Here is a 24,084-nt window from a genome sequence, read left to right on the forward strand (position 1 = left end):
TTACACTTTCTCTTTGTCTGTTTCTCACGCATTTAGGAAGTCTGATGTAGATGCTGAGCCAGAGGAGAGCCCAGGGAGCAGCAGCAGCAGTAGCAGCAGCAGCAGTGTGGCTGTAGATGCCCTCTCCACAGCTCCGGCCGCAGCCCCCTCCCAGGCCTCTGCAGGAGAGCCAGGACAGAGAGGAGACAGCTCTTGCTCTGACTCAGACAGTCCTGTAGATTCCAGCTCCTGCGAGGAGGAGGAGGAGGAGGAGGAGGAGGAGGAGGAGGAGGAGAACGAAGACCCCACTATGTTCTCCTCCAAATTCCTTAGTGGGGCCAACCCCCTCAATGCTGTGTCTTCTGCTGTGAATAAGTTTGGCTTATTTGGAGATGATGGAGAAGGGGATACAAAGAAGGCACCTTCCCAGCAGGGGCCAAAGCCACCTGGAGAACAGCAGCCAGGAGCAGGTCCATGTAAAGGCCCTCAACAGCAGCAGGGACCCCCCAAATCTAGCCAGGCCCCCCCTATGCAAAAAGGTCAGCCTACCCCTAAACAAGGATCACCACAGCTGCATGGGAATGGACAGGCTGGACCCCCAAACAAGCCCAGTGGGCAACAAACTGCTCCGAAGGCAGGGGCACAGCCTGAAGGCCAGCTTAAAGGAGAGCCACAAAGAAATCAACCTAAGGGCCCACCACAGCAAGGATCACCTAAGCCTGGAGCTCAACAACAGAATGTGACTAAGGGTGGAGCTCAGCCAGGATCTCCAAAGACATCATCACAACAACAGGTTCCACCGAAGACAGGGATTCAACAACAAGGGCCTGCTAAGACTGGTGCACAGCAACAGCAACCTGCAAAGACTGCGGCGCAAGAGGCCACAAAGGTTGCGGCGCAAAAACCTGGCTCACAGCAAGGGTCTCCTAAAGTAGGACAGCAACAGCAGGGATCACCAAGAATTGGACAACAACAGCAACAGGGTTCCCCTAAAGTTGGACAGCAACAACAGGGCTCACCTAAGGTGGGACAACAACAGCAAGGCTTCAGGACTACACCCCAGCAGCAGTCATCTGTTAAACCTCAACAACAAGGGCCTAAGGGACCGGATACACCTGGCCAGTCCCGGGTTGGGTCTTCATCACCGGGACCAACCAAATCTCAGTCGAAAGCAGTAGCTAAGTCCCTTTGCCCCGTGTGTAACACAACAGAACTTAATATGCACACCAAGGAACCACCTAACCATAAGACCTGTACACAGTGTAAGACCGAAGTGTGCAGCTTGTGTGGCTTCAGTCCTCCAGACTCTGAGGTGAGTAGTGGCTCAGTGTTTTGCTTATGCATCATTTCATTTTATATTTCCTAATGGCTATTTTGTTGTTTTTTTTTACACTAAATGTGCATGTCATTAAAAATTATGTAAATTATGTGGTGAATATGATTCACTTTGATTGACAAGTGAAAATTGTTTTGCTATTTGATGTAATGTTGTAGTTGCACATTCTTAATAGAATGTCCTTTCAACATGAAGCTTTACTTCATATATGGTTTAGATTTACAATTACACACTGCACCATTTAATTACCATAATACAAATTATTACACAAACAAGCATCAGTTTCTATTAGTGTTTAAGTTATTCACTCTTATAAGTTATAAAATGTATTTGTGGTGCCACAAAATTTTTTTTTGAACTGTATGTTTTTACTTGTAATTTGTGTCATAATTTTCACAATGTGTATCAAATTATTTTTTGTATAGGGCCGTGAGTGGCTTTGTCTTACCTGCCAGATACAGAGAGCTCAAGGAGCTTCTGAACCATCGGGACCCTCTATGAAAAAGCCCATTCCCAACAAAGCTGTTCAAAACCAGGCACCACCTCCTGCTGCGCCTGTTAAAAAAGAGATGTCAGCACCAGGTTCACCTCAGAAAATGCCGTCTACATCGGCAAAAATGCCAGCCAAGGGTGAAGCTGCTAAAGGACAAGAAAGTCAAAAACAAGGCAGCCCAGCTCATGTTCAGAAAATGACACCTGAGACCCAGAGAACATCAGCATCTCAAAAACCAGACCAGACTAGTCAAACTGGACGCAAGCAAAGCAGTGCCCAGCAGGAGTCAGGAGGTTTATTTGGCTTTGGGAGTGCTAAAACTGAACCTGCAAAGCCTGAAGAGTCAGTGACTGGGAAAATGTTTGGTTTTGGTTCCTCCATTTTCAGTTCTGCATCTACTTTGATCACCTCAGCTGGTCATGAGTCTAAAACCACACCACCAGTTTCTCCAAAAATGCAGTCTACAAAGGAGACCAAACAGGCTTCTGCCCAAAAGTCAGTGCAAGACAAGAAACAAGAGCAACCCCAGCAAGCAAAGGTTGATCCAGCAGGACAGGTCAAGGTGGACAAAGCTCCATCAGGGAGTCCAAAGGCCACAGGAGCCCCCCACAATGTTCCTAAAGGAGGTCAATCAACTTGTCCAATCTGTAAAGTAGGGCTGAATATGGGCTCGAAGGATCCTCCCAACTACAATAACTGCACTGAATGCAAAAGCATTGTCTGCAACCAATGTGGATTTAACCCCATGCCAAATGTCAATGAGGTAAGTTACATCTGATATTGATTCAATTAATTAACAAATGAATGAAGAACTGACGAAAGAGAGGAAAAAAGGAGGATGTTTAGTTACATTATTGACTCAATGTCTTTACAGTGTTCATTGCTTTGACACAGAAATGAAGCATGTCTGTGATACTTGTGAATTAAGCTCTTTGAAACTGTTAAGTTGACTGTTGATATTCAGAGTGGTTGCTTAAGTAGTTGTCATTTCATTTTTTTGAGTGTTATTCCCAAATGCCAGTTCAAGTCCAGCTCCTGAGGCAATGTTTTGGACATTATATACTCTATAATATGTTTGTCTCATGAAACTGTATGAGCAGATAATCAAAATCACAGTGGTATTTGTCTGCTTTTTTTTGTAAATGTCCAATCCTTAGACTAAAGCTGCGAAGCCATTTTCATTCCATATCATACTCCTTCCTTTCTAATCCTGTAGTCTCTGAACAGTGAGACAGCTATGTGACAGACTATTTGGCAAGGGCTACACTCACATACAAAAGGAGCTCCACACACCTCTGGAGTCACTGTCATTCCCTTTAGACTTAAAGCTCCTGAAAGTTTTGTGGGGTGGTAAAAATTGCCATTATTGCATGGTTACATATAGAGTTAGAGAGAAAGGATCGTTACATTAGAAGCTGTATGCAAAAATATGTGTGTGTGTGTGTGTGCGTGCCCGCGCACACACACACACACACACACACACACACACACACACACACAGACACACACACACACACACACACACACACACACACACACACACACACACACCTTACAGGGATTGTCTTGTGGGGGATACCACATACAAGGTAAATGGACATAGCATACTAAAGCACATGGGACTTGACACTTAACACTGTAATTCAATGCACAGTTAGCAGGCTACCTTGCCAAGGGCAGTCCAAGACTACTTGATAATGTGATACTGCTTAAACTAATGGCTAAAACAGTGCTGAACTAAGACCAGGAATGGGAAGATCCGTCTGTGCACTGCAATCTGTGAAAGTGGCTGTTTTAACATGTATAGTTCAAACCACTGAAACATTGGCAGGACTACCACTTGGCTTACTTTTTTACAAGCTTACATTTGCACTTTTGTGATGATATAATTAGTTGATTAAATAAACACATTTAATTAATACAAACATCTGAAAAGCAATTTTCTTAAATACTGCAGTAAATAAAAGCACAAACAAGGACTAAGCTGGTTTGTGTGCACTTCATACAGCTTATTGGGATTACCTATGCTCATCAGTCCTAATATTTGGAGCAACCATGTCCTGTTTTCCTCTAAACTGCTGTAGCTATTCACAGTGTCTTCTCACTGTATTCCCTTTGTGTCTATGTGTGTGTTTTTTCTGTTCAGCATGGGACACCTCAACTCCTAGCTTTTCTGTGTGTTTTAGTTTAGAGCTTTCATTGTTATTTGTTATTATTAAAACATGTAATTGTATAACTTGCTTATTTGTTGTCTTTTTAAGGGAAAGGAGTGGCTCTGTCTAAACTGCCAGGTGAAACGGGCTGCCAGTGGAATTGAACCTCAGAAAAAAACACAGCCTGCACCACAAAAGACTTCTGCACCAGGCTCGCCTCAGAGGAAAGTATCTACACCTGCAGCACAACCAGCAAAGGCTGACGCTGCTAAAGGACCAGCCAGTTCTAAACAGGCCAGCCCAGCTCCTGGTCAGAAAATGCCACAGGAGAGTCGAAACACAGGTCCTCAGAAACAACCGGACCAGACAAGCCAAACTGCACAAAAGCAGGGAAATGCTACTGCAGCTACACAGCAAGAGTCTGGAGGGTTCTTTGGTTTTGGTGGCCCAAAAACTCAGCCTGATGCTGCAAAGCCTGCGGTGACTGGGAAGATGTTTGGTTTTGGTTCTTCCATCTTCAATTCTGCATCCAATTTGATAACCTCAGCTGAGCCCAAAACTACACCACCACTTTCTCCCAAAATGCCTGCTGCAAATGACTCCAAATCCACCACTGCCAAGAAACCAGAACAGGAGAAGAAACCAGAACAACCCCAGCAGGCCAAGGTTGCTCCATCAGTACAGCCGGAAGCAGACAAACCTTCATCAGGGCCGCTAAAGAAAGCATCAGCAGCCCCTGTTTCCAGAGCAGGCCACTCTACCTGTCCTCTCTGTAAAGTGGAACTCAATGTGGGCTCTAAAGATCCTCCCAACTACAACACCTGTACAGAATGCAAAAACACTGTCTGTAATCAATGTGGATTTAATACCATGCCAAATGTTAAAGAGGTAAGATACAATTCTTGTAGATTACAGAAAAATCATTAAAATAATGATTGTTACATTATTTATTCTAGTAATAATGCAGTTGATATATTGATAGAAGTAAACAACTTTGCATTGTACAACAACACTCATTAACTGTTTGCTCTAATATAGGTGAAGGAGTGGTTGTGTCTCAACTGCCAGATGCAGAGAGCACTAGGAGCATCTGAGCCTCCAGGAACTCCCATGATGAAACTACAGGCCTCACCAAATAAAGTCCCTGCACCCGCCAATGCTATAAATAAAGAAGCTCCTCCACTAGATAAAGCTCAAAAGAAAGACACTCAAACACCTACTGAATCTAAAATAAAGGAGACCTCTGCACCAGGCTCACCTCAAAGGAAACCACCAACATCAGCAGAGCAGCCAGCTAAGGCTGAAGTCGTGAAAGGACCCGAAAATCAGAAGCAGGTCAGCCCAGCTCCTGGTCAGAAAACTCCACAGGAGGGCCGGAAGACAGGTCCGCAGAAACCACCAGACCAGACAAGTCAAACTGGACGTAAGCAGAGTAACACTACCTCAGCTACACAAGAGGAGTCTGGGGGTTTCTTTGGATTTGGTGGCCCTAAACCTCAAGCCGATGCTGCTAAGCCTGCTGAATCACTGGGCGGTAAAATGTTTGGTTTTGGTTCTTCCATCTTCAATTCTGCATCCACTTTGATAAACACAGCTGATTCCAAAACAACACCACCTGTTTCTCCCAAGATGCCTGCTGCAAAGGCAAACCAGTCACCTCTTGCTCAGAAAAAAGTACAAGAGCCCAAGACCTCTCCATCGCCACAAGCCAAAGTAGAAAAAGCTCCATCAGAGCCTCCAAAGGTTGCAGCTGCCTCCACAGCAGTTCCCAAGGCGGGCCAATCCAGCTGTCCACTCTGTAAGGTGGAACTCAACTTTGGCTCCAAGGATCCTCCTAACTACAACAAATGCACTGAATGCAAGAACACTGTCTGTAACCAATGTGGATTTAACCCCATGCCAAATGAAACAGCGGTAAGACTAGAGAAAACAAATCTATTTTTTATTGCAATTTAATTTGAAATCTATGCATTGATTTTGGGATAGGGAAGTCATTGCACAGAGGTGTAGTTAATGTTTCATATTTTAATTTGCATAATTTTCTTTTTGCAGGTAAAAGAATGGTTATGTCTAAACTGTCAGATGCAGAGAGCTCTGAGTGCATCTGAACAAACAGGACCTCCTATGAAACCTCAAAAGAAGGAGTTATCGAAATCTGATGCACTTTCAAAGATGGAGACTCCAGTGCCTGATATACTTCAAAAGAAGGGGAGTTCCACACCAGGTTCTCCTCAGAAGACACAGGCTGCAGCAGTAAAACAGGCAACTAAGGTTGCTAAAGGACCAGAACCTGATACACCGGCTAGCCCGACTCCTGTTCAGAAAACTCCTCAACAGGGGGCTCCAGGTTTTCAGAAACCGACTGACCAGGCAAGTCAACCGGGACTAAAACAGGGAAAGGTCACCCCAGATACAAAGCAGGAGTCAGAAAAGGGGCCTAAAACGGGGCCTGATGCTTCAAAAACAACAGAGTCTGTGACTGGGAAGATGTTCGGCTTTGGTTCCTCCATTTTCAGCTCTGCCTCCACTTTGATATCATCTGCTGTTCAGGAAGAATCACGTACTACACCACCAGGCTCTCGAAAGATGTCTGCACCAGCACAAGTCTCTCCCAAGATGTCTGCACCGGCACAAGTCTCTCCCAAGATGTCTGCTGTGCCCAAGATTTCTCCAAAAAGTACTCCGACAGTTTCTCCCAAAATGTCACCAGCAAGAGAGCCCAAAATTCAGAAACCAGAGCAGGAGAAGAAACCAGAAGAATACCACCAGGGCAAAGTGGAAAAAGCTCCATTACAGCCAGCAAAGGCAGCAACAAAGCCCCAAACATCTCCTAATGCAAGCCAGGGCACCTGTCCACTGTGTAAGGTCGAGCTTAATATTGGCTCCAAGGACCCTCCAAACTACAACTCGTGCACTGAGTGCAAGACCACTGTCTGTACCCAATGTGGATTTAACACAATGCCTGTAGGAGAGGTAAGTGAAGGAATATATAACTTCTTTACATTCTACCCCGTTTTATAGAGAATTGGTTGTGGGGAACAGGTTTTTTTAGGGGGAGATAGCAGGTCAACAGTAGATGCAACACAGACGTGGTATACACCATCTGAAAGCTGTAGATTTATTTGACATGCAGCTCAGCACTGTGTTATTCTAGTCATAAATCTGTAAAACAACAAGTTCATAAATGCATTTATTTATTAAAGTGTATATGGGTATATTATTTATCATAGAACAATATGATATGTGTAAATGAAGGCCATTCCCATGCTCAATTATTACTCATACGTTTTTGGCTTGATACTATTTGTTTCACATATTTGGTGGTAAAATTGACCATTTCTGCTAAAGAAAATGGTCAAACCAAGACCTTGAAACATCATTTAAAAAAACAATGGAGTGCCTTGGTGTCAGAAACATTCAGAAGATTTTTCAGCAATTGGATGGTGAGCACATCTGCGTCATCTGGATGCCCTTGAACTCTAGTTTATGGTTGTAAAGTTTCATGGGGCTATGATTATCGTAGAGGTCAAAACAGGTCGGTTTATACAGTGAGGTCAGGGTTAAAACATTGCTCTCACTACAATGAAATGCTACAATGGAGACTATTGTTATCACACATTAATACAATTTGGCTCATTGGCTTCACAAGTCTCAGATTTCCAGTCATACCCAAAATATGTAATGATAATAATTTTAAGGGATTCCAGTATGCAGAAATATTCAAATACAAAAAGCAAAAATAAATGATCTGTTACCTTTTTACAATTACCACATTGACCTGTAGTTCAAGTTTGAGGAGTCTGTTGATTTAAATGTTCAATTTGTTGTGGTTTACTGCAATTCCCAATTACAAAGCAACACATAATGACAATGGTGTTTACTGTATTTTAGGTAAAAGAGTGGCTGTGTCTTAACTGTCAGATGAAAAGAGCTGTTGGAGCATCTGAGCCCCCAGGACCTCCCACACTCAAGTCCCAAACATCACCCAGTAAAGTTCCTTCACCAGCTGCAGTCCAATTAAAGGATGATTCGAAACCAACTACACCTCAAAAGAAGGACAGTCCAGGCCCTGCTCTACAAAAGAAGGAGGGCACAGAACCAATCTCACCACAGAGAAAACAGTCTACACCATCAGTGCAGGCAAACAAACCTGAACCTGCTGCTGCACCAGTGAAACAGGGCAGCCCTGCACCTGATCAGAAAACACCACAGGAAAGACAGAAGACAGGCCCAGTAAAGCCACCAGATCAAGCAGGTCAACAGGGAGGTAAACAACCTGATGCTCCAAAGCCTGCAGAGTCAGTGACAAATAGGCAAGCTGAACGTAAGCTGAGTAATGCTGCAGCAGCGACACAGCAACAGTCAGGAGGCTTCTTTGGTTTTGGTGGTGGTAGAGCTCAACCTGATGCTGCAAAGCCAGCAGAGTCAGCAACTGGGAAAATGTTTGGCTTCGGCTCTTCTATCTTTAGTTCTGCATCTACTTTGATAACCTCAGCTGTTCAGGACCAACCCAAGACCACTCCACCAGTTTCACCCAAGATGTCTCCTGCAAAGTCCCCCAGTGCTCAAAGGCTGGAGCAGCAGAAGAAAACAGAGCCACTGGTTTCTCCCAAGATGTCTCCTGCAAAGTCCCCCAGTGCTCAAAGGCTGGAGATGCAAAAGAAAACAGAGCCACCCCAGCAGACAAAGACACCTCCACCAGGTCAGGCTAAATCGGACAAAGCTCCATCAGAGCCTCCAAAGACTGTAACAGCTTCCCAGGTAGCTGTCAAAGCAGGCCAGTCTACCTGTCCACTCTGTAAGGTGCAACTCAACATGGGTTCCAAGGATCCACCAAACTACAATACCTGCACTGAATGCAAGAACACAGTGTGTAACCAGTGTGGATTTAACCCTGTGCAAATTGAAACAGCGGTAAGACTAGAGAAAACAAAGCTACTTTTTATTAAAACTTAATTTCACATTTGACTGCTGACAGACTGTAAAGAATAACAGCACATATACTTTTTTTTTTCAAAATGTCCCTTTCTGGCTCTTTTCTATTTGAATTATGCATGCCTTTGTTCATTATTTTTTGGTAATATTAAACATTGAAATCCCCATTTACTCTTTGTCGCTACATTTATAACAGCTGCTGAAATATAGTAAAAATGCTCACTGCCTTACGTGAATATAACATGTAATTATACACAGATTACTCAAGAGTTTAAAAGGGAGCCTCTTTTTCTTTTTTTCTAGGTGAAGGAGTGGCTGTGTCTCACCTGCCAGATGCATCGGGCTCTTGGAGCACCAGAGCCCCAAGGAGTTGCTTCTGTCAACCCCCAGGTACCTGCAAAGACCCAAAAGAAAGACAGCATCAGCCCAGCTGAACCTGAAAAGAAAGAGTCACCTCAGAGGAAACCGTCTGTAGCAGGACAGCAAACTACAGCTGAGGCTGCTAACAAGCCAGAGGGTCAGAAACAGCCAAGCCCAGTTCCTTCTCAGAAGAAGCCACATGAGCCCCAGAAAACACCAGGTCCTGATAAATCACCAGTCCAGACAAGGCAAGCTGAACGTAAGCTGAGTAATGCTGCAGCAGCTACACAGCAACAGTCAGGAGGCTTCTTTGGTTTTGGTGGTGGTAAAGCTCAACCTGATGCTGCAAAGCCAGCAGAGTCAGCAACTGGGAAGATGTTTGGCTTCGGCTCTTCTATCTTTAGTTCTGCATCTACTTTGATAACCTCAGCTGTTCAGGACCAACCCAAGACCACTCCACCAGTTTCACCCAAGATGTCTCCTGCAAAGTCCCCCAGTGCTCAAAGGCTGGAGCAGCAGAAGAAAACAGAGCCACCGGTTTCTCCCAAGATGTCTCCTGCAAAGTCCCCCAGTGCTCAAAGGCTGGAGCAGCAGAAGAAAACAGAGCCACCGGTTTCTCCCAAGATGTCTCCTGCAAAGTCCCCCAGTGCTCAAAGGCTGGAGCAGCAGAAGAAAACAGAGCCACCCCAGCAGACCAAGACACCTCCACCAGGGCAGGCCAAATTGGACAAAGCTCCATCAGAGCCTCCAAAGACTGTAGCAGCTTCCCAAGTAATTGTCAAAGCAGGCCAGTCTACCTGTCCACTCTGTAAGGTGCAACTCAACATGGGTTCCAAGGATCCACCCAACTACAATACCTGCACTGAATGCAAGAACACTGTCTGTAACCAATGTGGATTTAACCCCATGCCAAATGAAACAGCGGTAAGACTAGAGAAAACAAAACTATTTTTATTAAAACTTAATTTTACATTTGACTGCTGACAGACTAAAGAATTACAGCACATTGACTTTTTTGGAAAATGTCCCTTGCTGGCTCTTTTGTGTGTGAATTATGCATGCCTTTGTTCATTATTTTCCGGGAATATTAAACACTGAAATCCCCATTTACTCTTTGTTACTAAATTTATAACAGCTGCTGAAACATAGCAAAAATACTCACTGCCTTAAGTTAATATAACACATAATTATAAACAGATTATCTAACAGTTTATAATGGACCCTCTTTTTCTTTTTCTTTTTTCTAGGTGAAGGAGTGGCTGTGTCTCACCTGCCAGATGCATCGGGCTCTTGGTGCACAGGAGCCCGAAGGAGTTGCTTCTGTCAACCCTCAGGTACCTGCAAAGACCCAAAAGAAAGACAGCATCAGCCCAGCTGAACCTGAAAAGAAAGAGTCACCTCAGAGGAAACCGTCTGCAGCAGGACAGCCAACTACAGCTGAGGCTGCTAACAAGTCAGAGGGTCAGAAACAGCCAAGCCCAGTTCCTTCTCAGAAGAAGCCACATGAGCCCCAGAAAATACCAGGTCCTGATAAATCACCAGTCCAGACAAGGCAAGCTGAACGTAAGCTGAGTAATGCTGCAGCAGCGACACAGCAACAGTCAGGAGGCTTCTTTGGTTTTGGTGGTGGTAAAGCTCAACCTGATGCTGCAAAGCCAGCAGAGTCAGCAACTGGGAAAATGTTTGGCTTCGGCTCTTCTATCTTTAGTTCTGCATCTACTTTGATAACCTCAGCTGTTCAGGACCAACCCAAGACCACTCCACCAGTTTCACCCAAGATGTCTCCTGCAAAGTCCCCCAGTGCTCAAAGGCTGGAGCAGCAGAAGAAAACAGAGCCACCAGTTTCTCCCAAGATGTCCCTGGCAAAAGAGTTCAAATCCCCTGCTGCCCAGAAGAAAGAACAACAGCCAAAACCAGAACAACCCCAGCCGACTAAGACACCTCCTCCGGCACAGGCCAAAGTGGATAAAGTTCCATCAGAGCCTTCAAAAGCTGCAGCAGCCTCCCCAGCTACTGTCAAACCAGGGCAGTCTACCTGTCCACTCTGTAAGGTGGAACTCAACATGGGGTCCAAGGATCCACCCAACTACAATACCTGCACCGAATGCAAGAACACTGTCTGTCACCAATGTGGATTTAACCCCATGCCAAATGAAACAGCGGTAAGTGAGGTTAATTCAACATATGCATCTTATACTGTAGGTTTTATTTTACATTCAAAATATATAATGGTACTTGAAAAAGATGTGGTTCAGCTAAAACCAAACTATTGTGCTGTACTATAATGATATCATACCAATCCTTTGTTTTATAGACATACAAAAATAATATGTTCCCCCCCCCCTAGATAAAGGAGTGGCTGTGTCTGACTTGTCAAATGCAAAGAGCTCTGAAAGCAGCTGACTCTATGGAGCCTCCACCGATGAAACCCCAGGCATTACCTAACAAAGTGCCCACACCTGCTGCTGCTGGGAAAGATGCTACTGCCATTCAAAAGAAAGACATAATTTCCACACAAAAATCTGAATTGCCCGACAAAAATCAAGACAGTCCAAAACCAAGTGTACCACAAAAGAAAGAAGAACCCCCCCAGAAGATCCTAACAGCCCCAACAAAAGAGGAGAAAACTGCTTCACTGCCTACCAAGGAGGTTCCAACCTCCACTGCACCTCCCATCAAAGAGACAGCTGTGGTTTCAGACCTCAAAAAATCATTGCCTGATCAAGCTCCTCCTGTCACCACAGATATCGAAACTTCTCTTCAGAAAAGGGAAATTACTCTACCAAGTGCACCTAAAGAAGTACCAGAAAAGAAAGAGGAGAAGGCTGAAATAGCTCAGAAATTAGTAGATCAACCAGTCACATCTTCTGATAAAGTACAGCTCCCAAAAGCTCTAAACAAAGAAGCAAACTCTGTTGAACCATCGCCTGACAAATCTGCTCCTCCAACAGAACAGCCAAAAAATCAAGACTCAGGAGGTTTCTTCAGCTTCAGTCCTAAATCTCAGCGTGCTGCCTCAAAAACAACTGAAGCTGTGACTGGGAAGATGATGGGATTTGGTTCATCCCTCTTCAGCTCAGCATCCACACTGATAACATCAGCAGTTAAGGAGGAGTCCCGCACAACACCACCAAGTTCCCGCAAAATGTCTGCACCAGCGCAAGTCTCTCGCAGGATGTCAGTATCACCGGTTTCTCCAAAGTCCAGCCCTCCACTTTCTCCGAGGATGACTTCAGCAAAGAATGCCAAACCAGAACCTCAGAAACCACACCCAGAAAAAGTACCAGACCAGCCTCAGACAGCTCAGGCTCCTACAACAGAACAGGCCAAAGTGGGTAAAGATCCATCGGAGCCAGCAAAATCAGAAGACTCCCAAGCTGCTCCAAAAATGGGCCCGTCTTCTTGTCCACTCTGTAAGGGAGAACTTAATATGGGCTCCAATGATCTTCCCAACTACAAAACCTGCTCTGAATGCAAAAGCACTGTCTGCAACAAATGTGGATTTAGTACAATGCCAAATGTTTCCAAGGTAATTAAATCACTAAATACTCCATTTAATGTCAAATTAATTTCATCATTCTGCTTTATGTCTATGTGTACACTGGACATTGAGTCACAGGAGTAAAATGTAAAATTGTTAGTTGTAAATTGACTTTCCTTTTTCCAATGTCTTTAAACTGCTTTTTAATTGGACATGTAAATGTTTTTGTCCAGTCTCTGTTTCTGTGTTCTTCCAGTTAAACTGTTTATTTGGACCAATAAAGCCATCTGCAGTGTTAAGAGTTTGTTAATTACAAATGCAAAGAATCATACTCATTTTCTCATTTCTCATGTTTTTCAGGTAAAGGAATGGCTCTGTCTCAACTGCCAGATGCAGAGAGCACTTGGAGCTTCTGAACCTCCAGGACTTCCAATGATAAAACCCCAACCTTCACCAAGCAAAGAGGTCCCTGCCACCACACAGAAGAAAGAGGCCCCAGTTTCAACTTCTCAGGGGGACGTCCATCAACCAGCTGTACCCAAAAATGAACTTGTTAAAGTTGCCACAACCAAAGAATCTGAAGTCCCAGCCGCTGTTGTACCAACAAAGGAAGTTACCCCTGCAGCTGCTTCATTGCCTGACAAGACTGTTCCTTCCACTACCACAAAGGCTGATGTTTCACTGGCTTCTCAAACACCTTCAGGAGAGATACCTAAAGGACAACCTAGTACACCGCAACAACAGGCTCCAAAAGCTGTCTTTTCAACTGCTAAGTCTGCTCCTCCACCAGTTCCAGAGGCAGGAAAATCACCACCACAACAACAGCCTCCAAAAGCTGTCTCTTCAACTCCTCCACCAGGTCCAGAGGCAGGAAAACCACCACCTCAACAGCCTCCAAAAGCTGTCTCTTTAACTCCTCCACCAGGTCCAGAGGCAGGGAAGCCACCGCCACAACAGCCTCCAAAAGCTGTCTCTTCAACTCCTCCACCAGGTCCAGAGGCAGGAAAACCACCACCTCAACAGCCTCCAAAAGCTGTCTCTTCAACTCCTCCACCAGGTCCAGAGGCAGGAAAACCACCACCTCAACAGCCTCCAAAAGCTGTCTCTTCAACTCCTCCACCAGGTCCAGAGGCAGGGAAGCCACCGCCACAACAGCCTCCAAAAGTTGCAACTTCTACCACCAAGTCTTCTCCTCCACCAGCTCGAGAAGTGGGAAAGCCACCTACACAACAGCCTCCAAAAGCTGGTACCTCTCCAGCAAAATCAGCACCACCACCAGTTCAGCCTGCTAAACAGGAGTCGGGAGGCTTCTTTGGATTTGGTGGTCCTAAAACACAACCTGCTGCGGCAAAGCCTGCTGAGTCAGTGACTGGAAAGATGTTTGGCTTTGGCTCATCTTTCTTAAGTTCTGCATCCACTTTGATAACCTCAGCTGTCCAGGATGAATCTAAAACTACCCCACCAACCCCACGTAAGATGTCAACAGCCAGTGTCTCTCCTAGAAGTACGCCACCAGCCTCTCCAAAAACATTACCTGCAAAGGACACCAAGCCACCCACTGTCCAGAAAACAGAGGAGAAGAAACCAGAGAAACCACAGCAGGAAAAGACTCTCCAGGCAGTACAAGCCAAAGTGGACAAAGCTCCATCAGAGCCCCCAAAGGCACCAACGGACATCCAAGCTCCTGCAAAAGCAGTTCCTTCTAGCTGTCCACTCTGTAAGGCCGACCTCAACATGGGCTCCAAAGATCCTCCCAACTACAACACTTGCACAGAATGCAAGACTACTGTCTGCAACCAATGTGGATTCAATACAATGCCAGTTGTGGCAGAGGTAAATCACTGTCCCTTAAAGTGTTTTCTTTGCTGTAATTTTACTAAATTTATTGATTCATCTAAATTTTACAGATTTGTTCAGCATTGTTTATAGGGCTGGTAGTGGACACTCATTATTTGATCTGAGCTTTTTTAATAATTAATAATGTAATGATCAGTGGGGTGCAAGTTTTAATTAGCTAACATTCATTTGATCTTAATAATTTTAAGTGCATTTAACTGCTAAAACAATAAATTCCAAGTCTTTACCACTGAAAAATTACTCTTTGACTTACTTTGGTTTGGTAACATCATGTTTTGTACAGCAAACGGTATTATCTATCTATAAGTAGTTATAAATGCCGTACCTACATGAATTTTGAATATTTTATTTTTTTCAGTAGGAATGATTATAGTTGATATGAATTAAATATACATAAAGAAATACATGTGATATCAAAATGCTTGAAGTGTTAAACTATCATCTGTTTGTTACATGCTGTATTGTTTCTTCTTCTTTTTTCAGGTAAAAGAATGGCTTTGTCTCAACTGCCAGATGCACAGAGCCCTAGGAGCATCTGAGCCCACTGCACTTCCTGTTGTGAAACCACAGCCCTCCCCAAGCAAAGTTGTTACACCTCCTGTCTCTGAAAAGAAGGATATACCAACATTAGCCCAGAAGGAGAAATCTACAGAGTCTACAGCAGTCAAGAAAGAGGTCACTCAAGCAACTACACAGAAAAAGGAACCCCCCAAACCTGAGGCGCCAATGCCGACTGCAGTCCAAAAGATGGAGACACCACGGCGAGGTTCTGTGCAAAAGACACAGGTCCTTTCAGGGACTGAAGGCCAAGATTTGGCTGGTCGACAGCAGTCTGTTGGAAATCCCCCACAAGTACAGCCTTCTCAAACTCAAAAGCCAGAAGTCAAGGAAGGTATTGCAAAACATGAAGTTGGAAAACCACCACAACAGCTCTCAAAATCTGTGACCCCTCCTGCCAAATCTGCACCACCACCAGCTCAGCCTGCTAAACAGGAGTCAGGAGGCTTCTTTGGATTTGGTGGTGCTAAAACACAACCTGCTGCGGCGAAACCTGCTGCAGCAAAGCCTGCTGAGTCAGTGACTGGGAAGATGTTTGGCTTTGGGTCATCTTTCTTAAGTTCTGCATCCACTTTGATAACCTCAGCTGTCCAGGATGAACCTAAAACTACACCACCGACTCCACGAAAGATGTCAACAGCCAGTGTTTCTCCTAGAGCCACACCTCCTGTTTCTCCAAAGATGCCCCTTGCGAAGGACACTAAACCACCTCCTGCTGAAAAAGCAGAGCCACCTCAACAGGCCAAGCCCACTCCAGTGGCTCAGGCTAAAGTAGAGAAAGCTCCACCAGAACCTCCAAAATCCACAGAAGTGACAAAAGTTTCTCCTAAAGCAGCTCCGTCCACGTGTCCGCTCTGTAAGGTCGACCTCAACGTGGGCTCCAAGGATCCTCCTAATTATAATACCTGCACTGAATGCAAGAACACTGTCTGCAACCTTTGTGGATTTAACCCCATGCCTCATACAGGAGCGGTGAGTAAAATATTTTTATCAATTCTCTTATCATTTTCACATGATTCATGATTTCCAACTCAGGCTGGCCATTTTATCAAATATGTTGCCTTATGTTCAATAGACAGGAGTGATAATTATGACTTGGTCATATTTGTTTTAATGGAATGTGATGAGGGCACCTTGCAGTTTTTAGTATTCATGTCTGATACTGAGCAGCAAAACAGGGCACAGTTAGGGCACTTCAGAAGCACCATAAATCCACGTGCATGTTTCAACACCATTCAGAGCTCAAGACTAGCACATTTTAAATTGTATCATACATCAATTGTGTGCAACAAACTTGGCACTGTAATAAAATACACAGGGCAGAGCAAAATAGTATGACAGTTTATGAAATAGTTTATTTGATAGTTCTTGTTTATTGAAAAACACTGTTGTATTATGAAGTAAATATATGTGCTATTGTTCTTGCTGTTTAGTATTGCACAGTCAAATATACCTTAGGGTTGGATTGTCCAAGAAATACCAATTATTTTAAGTCCTTTTTTCTGCCTTCATGGGTTATTATTCTACAGGGTGAAATTGTATCCTCTTGTTTATTTATTTATTTTTTCAGCAAAAACACATGAATTAAGTGTAGTGGAATAATAAATGAAGATGCCACAGCAGTGAAAATATGTGCAGAGCTTGCTTGAATTGTTGTACAGACATTAAACAAACGGCTGTGTGCAGTTAATTAATGTGATCCATTTGAATTATTGACCTACTTTGAGAGGTCTCAAACAAAATTAAAAACATACTAAAATGCAGGCAATGTGGTGGCTGCTATCCGTCCACTAGAGTGGCCCAAGTATTACATAACGGCTCATGAGAGGACGGCTTCAGCAGACCGGCAGCACGGAAAATGTATTAAAGTGATTGAGGGTTGTGCAACAGCATTAGTGAGATGGGATCTGCTCCCACAGCAGACCAGGGAACAGGGAATCTCCAGCCCTCGTGAGAGATCTGGGATGGCAAAGCCCTGTGATATGCCAATAAGCAGAGGTGAAACGGATTAAGTCCAACACAAAACAGTGCAGTACATTAGAACAGCAGACATTTCCTTTCAGGCCATCTGCTCTCTCACAGATCTGTGGCTCCTTATAATTCAACAATTTCCCCTTCATTTTATGTGGGTGGCAGTAGCATGTGCACACCAGCTTTGTTAAGTACCCACACATGCAGGTTATTGATGAATGCATGGCTGTGTACTCTGTATAGCCTTTTCGTATCCTATATGTTAGGTGAAGTAATATCTTCCTCTCTGAACAGCTCATATTCCCCTGTGGGTTCTGTCTGTATTACCAGTTAATGCCTTAAATAATTTGCTTGATGGGTTTTGTCAGATCCATTAAGAGAGATTTGGTCAAGATGTGAAAGGTTGTTTATTGTTTTCTTTTTGTTATTTCAATGGTCACTTTAAAGGATCTCAATATAATGCTGCACTGCAAGTATGTATGATGTAGGTACATTTCAATAATAATATGCCACGTCAGTTATGTTAGTCATTCTACTGGAGGCTTTCGAATAAGGTCATCTTTGATGCTAATACTTTCATTATGTGAGATCCTATTAAACAGGAGACAAATTTGGTTATATTAAATCAGAAAATTATGTAAAATGACATTCATTGAAACATTGTGACCTTTTATTTAATTTTTAGCAATATTAAATTCCTACTGTGAAAGACAAAGTATTTCCATCTGAAATTGTATTGCATTCTGTTGACTCTCCATAAACATTTAAACTTATCTCTGTGGTGATTGAGTGGCTGTGAGCAAGATTTTTGTGTATTTCCCCCCTTCAGTTTGGTTTCCCAGAGACAGATTAATACACGCTCAGCCCAAATGGTGCATTATTATGGCGAAATAGAATGCAAATAGAAATAGAAGGGATGTGCAATCTTATTTAATAGACACTACTCACACTTTTCATGGACAACAGAAAGGGGAAAAGCCTAAGGGTGGAGTTTAGATGGGGGAGGGGACATGCATGGATGATTGCTGCTGTGTGTACAACACAGATTCATTCCTCTTAATAGCTATGGAAACAGAAATAGCTTGGCTTTAACACCACTGGACAGGATGAGCGCCATACTTATTGCTGTCCTACAACCAGCTTTATCCGAAGGACTTGTGCCTGCCAGTGCTCTATCATGAATGCGCATGGCTTTTTCAGTGGAAAGGCAGAAATACCTCCTTTTAAAATATGAAAAACACTTGTAAGGTTTCGAAAGATGAGAAGGCCACTCTAGGCAAAGTGAGTGCTGGCAGCAAGTCTATCCATTTTTCCTTTTGCCTTTTCTGCTTCAGCTGATTCCATCAAAAGCCTGGGAGTGACTGTTGTCTGATAAGTAGGACACACGTGTGTTGTGCTCTGCCAGCTTTGTGTATGACAGATGAGACGGCATGAATGATAGTTCTTCAGTAATTTTCTGAAATGTTTCCACTATAACTTTCGCTTGAAATAGATTTTGTTTCGTTTTTCCAGTACAAAGCAGTCTTTAGCTTATATTTATTCCTCAAATATTAGTTTATTATGAGATCCAAGCAAGTGACAAATCTTCTGCAAAGCTTTCATAAGTGACTAATTCACTGCAAGATGCATTATCTCTGACACACAGGCCCGTCAGTGTACATTTAAACCTGTAATGTGACACTTCTAAAGTCCTTTTATTAGCCGCAAAGTTTGCATATTCTTTGCACACACCTGGTCTGTTTGTGAAATGTTTTCTGCTGTAGGCAAGACAACCAGTGACTGTTGGCCCTGTGATAAGGAGGAGACACCCCCTGACACCTAGTGACAGTGTTAAAAATAGTCACTCAGAGGAGAGACCAGGCACAGCCTACTTGCTGCATCTTATGAAAGGAACAAAGCTAGCACTGCTAAAATTGAGTTGGCTCACACTTTGGACATGATGTTGCATTAGAACATTTTTGAAATAGTCTCATACTGTAACAGTGTTAACAATATAGTCATTGTATTTGGTATTTTTTTTCTGGATTATTGTACTTCTCTATTTGATTCTGAAAGGACAGGGAATGTTTGATGTTTCGTGACATTTTGAAGGAACATTTATCCCTCAAGCTGCAATGATTTGCCTAAATATGAGGATACAGGATGTTGCTTTTTTAATACATGCTGAGAGTCTCCATCAGACATAGAAGAATAGGACCTCACCTAAGAGGTTCAGCTTTGGATGTGTTTTTGCTTTCTAACTGCCACACCCTTTCGCTCCCTCTTCTACTCCAATCGTCACCCCTTTGAATCCTGCCATCAACAGGGAAGTTTGCTGATGCACCATTTGTCAGATTGGAAAAAGCAGGGGGTGTATTTCCTTGTCTTTAGAAAGAAGCACTCTGCTTATTACAGATTAGTAGGTCAACGTTCTCTATTATCAGAGGTTTTGATTTATGAGGAGTTCTGCTCTGCGGGGGCCGCTGAAAGCCAAGTATATTAGCCAGCTACAGCTTGTGCCAAAGGCATCTGCCAGAAAATCAATAAGAAACTTACCAGCTCCAGAATCAACATCGGGAAAGCACTGGAGAGAGGCTGAGAAATAGTGGTGTGGTCCACAGCCATCCCTTCAGTCTAGCTATTATAAAATGTAAATTTCAGCATCGCTTTGATACCCGCTGACTGGTGTATTATTACATAATGTGGGTTTGTACAAATAATAAAAACTCAAATCAAAGGATTGATTCGTCAGTGAGGAAGCAAGTGACAGGCTTTTCTGTTAAAAGCAGTTTGATAGATGTTTGGACTTTTGAATTTAACGTTTGATTTACAGGGTCTTTGTTGAACCACACATGTGTTGTTTCCTAATGCTGATACTGAAACAAGATTTATTCCCCTTGTCATTTATCCATGATGCATGGTGGACTGTTCCAAGTGTGTATGTATGGCTTGAATACCAATAAAGACATTTCTGTCATATGAATAACAAATAGTTAGGTATTTTAAAAAAGTCCAAGTTTGAAGTTAGACTGTGCCCATTCTGAATAGGTTCTTCTCCTGAGGTATTACATAAATGCAGAATGTATCTTGCTGTGAATAAAGTGAAGTGGGCATTTCTTTATAAAGCTCAGCAGATCCAGCCTAATGCAGCACTCCTGCGTGTCAAGAGCATAATTTTCTGACTGCTGTCATTGTGATGGTTTGGTAATCCAGCTCACAGGCTAATCGTGGGGAGCAGCCTCTCCCCCAGCACCCTGCTTGGGGCTCCTGCTCTTTACTCATAAAACAGATTTAATTAGACAAAAGGATAATGGCAACTTTCCAAACCCTGTGGCTCTGATGCATGGCTCTGAGCCTGTGTGGCCGTGAGGCAATGACTGGCACTGGAGGGGGATGTGATGGAATTAGGTCTTGGAGTTGACTGAGATTTTATTATTATTATTATCATCATATTGAAGTATAATTTAGAACTAGGTTAAGGTTAAATGAGTTATCCGATGCAAAGTTGATGCAAATATTTATCTTTGGTAATTACTTTGTCATTACCAAGATATATAATTTAGATATATAATACACAATGCAAAACCCTTCATTTTGCATTCTTCTATTATTTCTCTGTCCATCTGTTTTCTTCATAAAGGTCAGTTATCATGGTGAGGCTTGGGCCTGTGCGATACCAGCACCTGGAGAGGTGTGAGGAACAGGGCCATATTTAGGATGCAGGAGAGGAAGAATACAGTAGAGCAGAAGAAAGACTGAGGAATGCACAGCCATGGCTCAGCCATCTGCGAACACTGCTGTTTGATCTTCCTCTATCAGTCTTTCCTGATAGCTCTTTTCAAGTTTGTCCTGTTACAAGGGAAGCTGAAGTAGAATGGGTAATAGGCCACAATGTTGGATTTTAATGAGTTATGCAAATGTGAGTTTTGATAATCCTGGGACTTCTTAACATCCTGTGTATTGTTAAATGGGTTAATTTCAGTGTGCAATCATCTTCAGTGGCTGAGAATGAATTTGGGTTACCCAGTTTTTCATAAAGTAATGGTTGTGATGGAACTGATCAGTGGTATGGCAATGATAGACAAGTTAGGAATATGAAAATCTACTGCTGTTATGTTTATTTACACATCAGTCTCTGAAATATGAAATTTGTTTTTATATCCAAGTGCAATTTTTTGTCATATTTCTTAGATTACACACGGTTGCCCATAAAGTTGGGATGATTTTGTTTTCCGACACAATCCTTATCCCAATCCTATTAATAAGATATTCATTTATTAAAGATATACACTTTATTTGCCAAGAATAAATCACATTGTCATTTTATTCAGGGGAAGAGGTAAAAAAAACATTTTTTATTCCAACTTAATGGGCGACCTTGTAGTTATGAAAGGTCATAATTTTAATCTACAAAGAAATAATAGATTTTGAAACTTATAGTATATAATAAGTATAATAAGAATAATAATAATAATAATAATAATAAATAATAATACATGTTAATTACATTTATTTACATAACTACAAAGATAGCATCAGTGCATATGAGCTGTCTCTGATGATGTCATTGTGGTGGGTCTATAAAATGATCAGAAATGTAAAAAGAGCTGGGGTTTGTGATTACTAATTCATCGTGTGAATGGCCTCAGTAGTAAAATGATTTTGGTGATTAGCATATGTATGCGACAGCAGCATATTGCTTATTAGCTGTGATTACATCCTGCAAGCATGGTAGAGGAGGAGAAAGGAGAAGGATGTTTGGAGATTATATCATTTACTGATGTTCAAAGCAGAATACCAGGATTTACAGGTTTTTCATTTAACAGAAAAGATTAGCCTTGATAATCAAATCTATCTTTCAACCTTAGTTATTAAAGTAGCATTGTTTTAAAAGCTATTCTCTGTTGGAGATGAGCTACAATTAGTAGCAATATGTTACAGTCTCTTACATTTTTACAAAGAAAAATGAATGATCCTCAGTAGGATTTAGGTTTTATGTTGACCCATAAAACTTTATAACATATGTAACTATAACATATAACTGGAGTGTTTGTCCAACTTCAAAGGTAAACATCATTGAGGCTGAGCTTGTGTCATGTCACATGGCATTGAGGTTGAAATTATGTATTGGTTAATATGATTATGAGCATCATGCACTACGCTGATGAGGCTTTGTTTGTTACCGTTGGGAGGATTATCATATTCCTGACTGAACAAAAGCAGCTCATTATCAAACAGTGGTTGCAGCATCAAATTGCTCCTGAGTCAAGCATTTTCTTCTTGCATTATTATGACTTTATATGATATATTAGCTGTAATTATGTTTGCCATTAATATTTATTAGTCAGTTAAAGCATTTTACAGCAGTTAAGCTCATCATGCTTTTCTTGCAGTGTTGCTGCTATCCTCAGTGTTAGGGTAGCATTTACATTTTCAGCCATACTCTATTTGCTGTGGATTTATGCTATTTTGTGCTTTAACCCTTAGTAGGACAAACATAAATTACTTCTGCCAGATCTTTTGCCAGCTTTTACCAATCACTTTTAAATGTTCCCTCTAGTCTTGTCTGTTTGTGAGTATGACCACAACAGGGATTGGTGGTGCGACATTTCTGACTTGTTTATGGGAACACAGATGAAATACCCAGCACAGCTGGATAGTTAGAGCAGGCCTAAACCAGAGGGTACATTACATCACCTACTAAAGCTCAAGCACATGAGCCTGTGAACTTAATTTACGTCACTGCATCCTAAATCAGTGTTAATCTCCAAGACAAAATGTGTGTGTTTAGAGACACATCCAGATACTTCTCCATTTCACAAAGTGTGTGAATATCGGTATGCACATGTGGCAGTTGTTGTTCCATAATTAAGATGCATTAAATGTGTATAAGTTATAATAGTTTATCTCATGGATAGAGCAATTAAAACCTAATGGTGTTTCACAAACAGGATGTGTGCAATGTAATCTCCTCCTCTGGTCTGTGTATCAGAACTGCTCTGCCTGGCTCTGCAGAGGCAGGCGCATTGCTGTGATTTGGTCTGCTAGGTGGCTACAGACACACTGCTTTATCTATTGACAGCTTGTGCTTTCTTCTCCTCCTTAACTGTTCATTAATGGAGTTTAGATGTGATAAGAAATGTGTCTTCAGAGGATTAAATTTTCAAAGTAATAGCATAGCTTATAAAATGTGATTAGCCCTTTTGCAAGGTAAGCATTTTCATTGCCGTCTTACAAGTGTTGTAAGTTCTAGTGTAATAGCGGCAAGCATGTTAATATTAGGGACCACTACTGAAAATGTTATTTATTGTTCATATTTCTTTGTAAATGCTTTGTTTGTTTGATTTGAATGAGTGCTGGGTGGAGATTAACTATACATTACTTTGAGTGCTATGGTATTACTCAGCATAAGAGACTGTGCTGTACTGTATTATGTTCATGTCAATAACAAGTCAAAGATATACTACGCCACAGCAACACAAGACAATACCTCATTTCTTTGACACATTTTATTATGTATTATACTAAATGTGCTCTTAAAACACATAATTGGAACCTGCTGTCTCTTACAAGGTTAAGACATAGACTAAACAACAGGCAACTAGTTATAAGTTCGATTTTTTTTCTTGTTACATTTGTGTTTTGTTTGTCTTTATAAAAACTGTAGTAAAATATAGATATTTATAAAGTAAAGAGTAAAGGCAATCTGGTCAGGCTACTCATAAGGGTTTGCTTTAAAGGTGCAATGTGTAAGTTATGGAGACTTTTTAGTTTGAAACATTCTAACTGAATATGAAGAAGTAACAGTTTTAGCATTATGCTTTTGTGAAGGATTTCTCAATTTAGCCACAAAATCTCTGCAGGGAGAACTAATCAACCCTTAACAAACACATACCAGAACATTATGGTAAAGTCAACAACACCAAAAACGTATCAGATGAAGAAGAGGCTGTAGTTGCAGCAAGAGCTTGAGCAGTAAACA

The 24,084-nt window shown here is 42.3% G+C and overlaps 1 protein-coding gene across 1 annotated transcript in view; it reads left to right on the forward strand.

Moving 5' to 3' along the window:
• The first annotated feature begins 289 nt into the window (after positions 1 to 289).
• Positions 290 to 24,084, forward strand: part of pclob (piccolo presynaptic cytomatrix protein b) — a 58,214-nt gene continuing 34,419 nt past the window's right edge. The window contains exons 1-11 of the mRNA XM_059334850.1: positions 290 to 1,291; positions 1,741 to 2,571; positions 4,070 to 4,849; positions 5,000 to 5,875; positions 6,014 to 6,934; positions 7,853 to 8,875; positions 9,200 to 10,180; positions 10,504 to 11,418; positions 11,604 to 12,785; positions 13,098 to 14,570; positions 15,078 to 16,124. Coding sequence (XP_059190833.1) covers positions 290 to 1,291; positions 1,741 to 2,571; positions 4,070 to 4,849; positions 5,000 to 5,875; positions 6,014 to 6,934; positions 7,853 to 8,875; positions 9,200 to 10,180; positions 10,504 to 11,418; positions 11,604 to 12,785; positions 13,098 to 14,570; positions 15,078 to 16,124 — 11,031 coding nt within the window. The remainder of the gene's footprint in view (positions 1,292 to 1,740; positions 2,572 to 4,069; positions 4,850 to 4,999; positions 5,876 to 6,013; positions 6,935 to 7,852; positions 8,876 to 9,199; positions 10,181 to 10,503; positions 11,419 to 11,603; positions 12,786 to 13,097; positions 14,571 to 15,077; positions 16,125 to 24,084) is intronic.

The sequence above is a fragment of the Centropristis striata genome, chromosome 6 (genome assembly GCF_030273125.1).
Source record: "Centropristis striata isolate RG_2023a ecotype Rhode Island chromosome 6, C.striata_1.0, whole genome shotgun sequence".
Lineage (NCBI taxonomy): Eukaryota > Metazoa > Chordata > Actinopteri > Perciformes > Serranidae > Centropristis > Centropristis striata.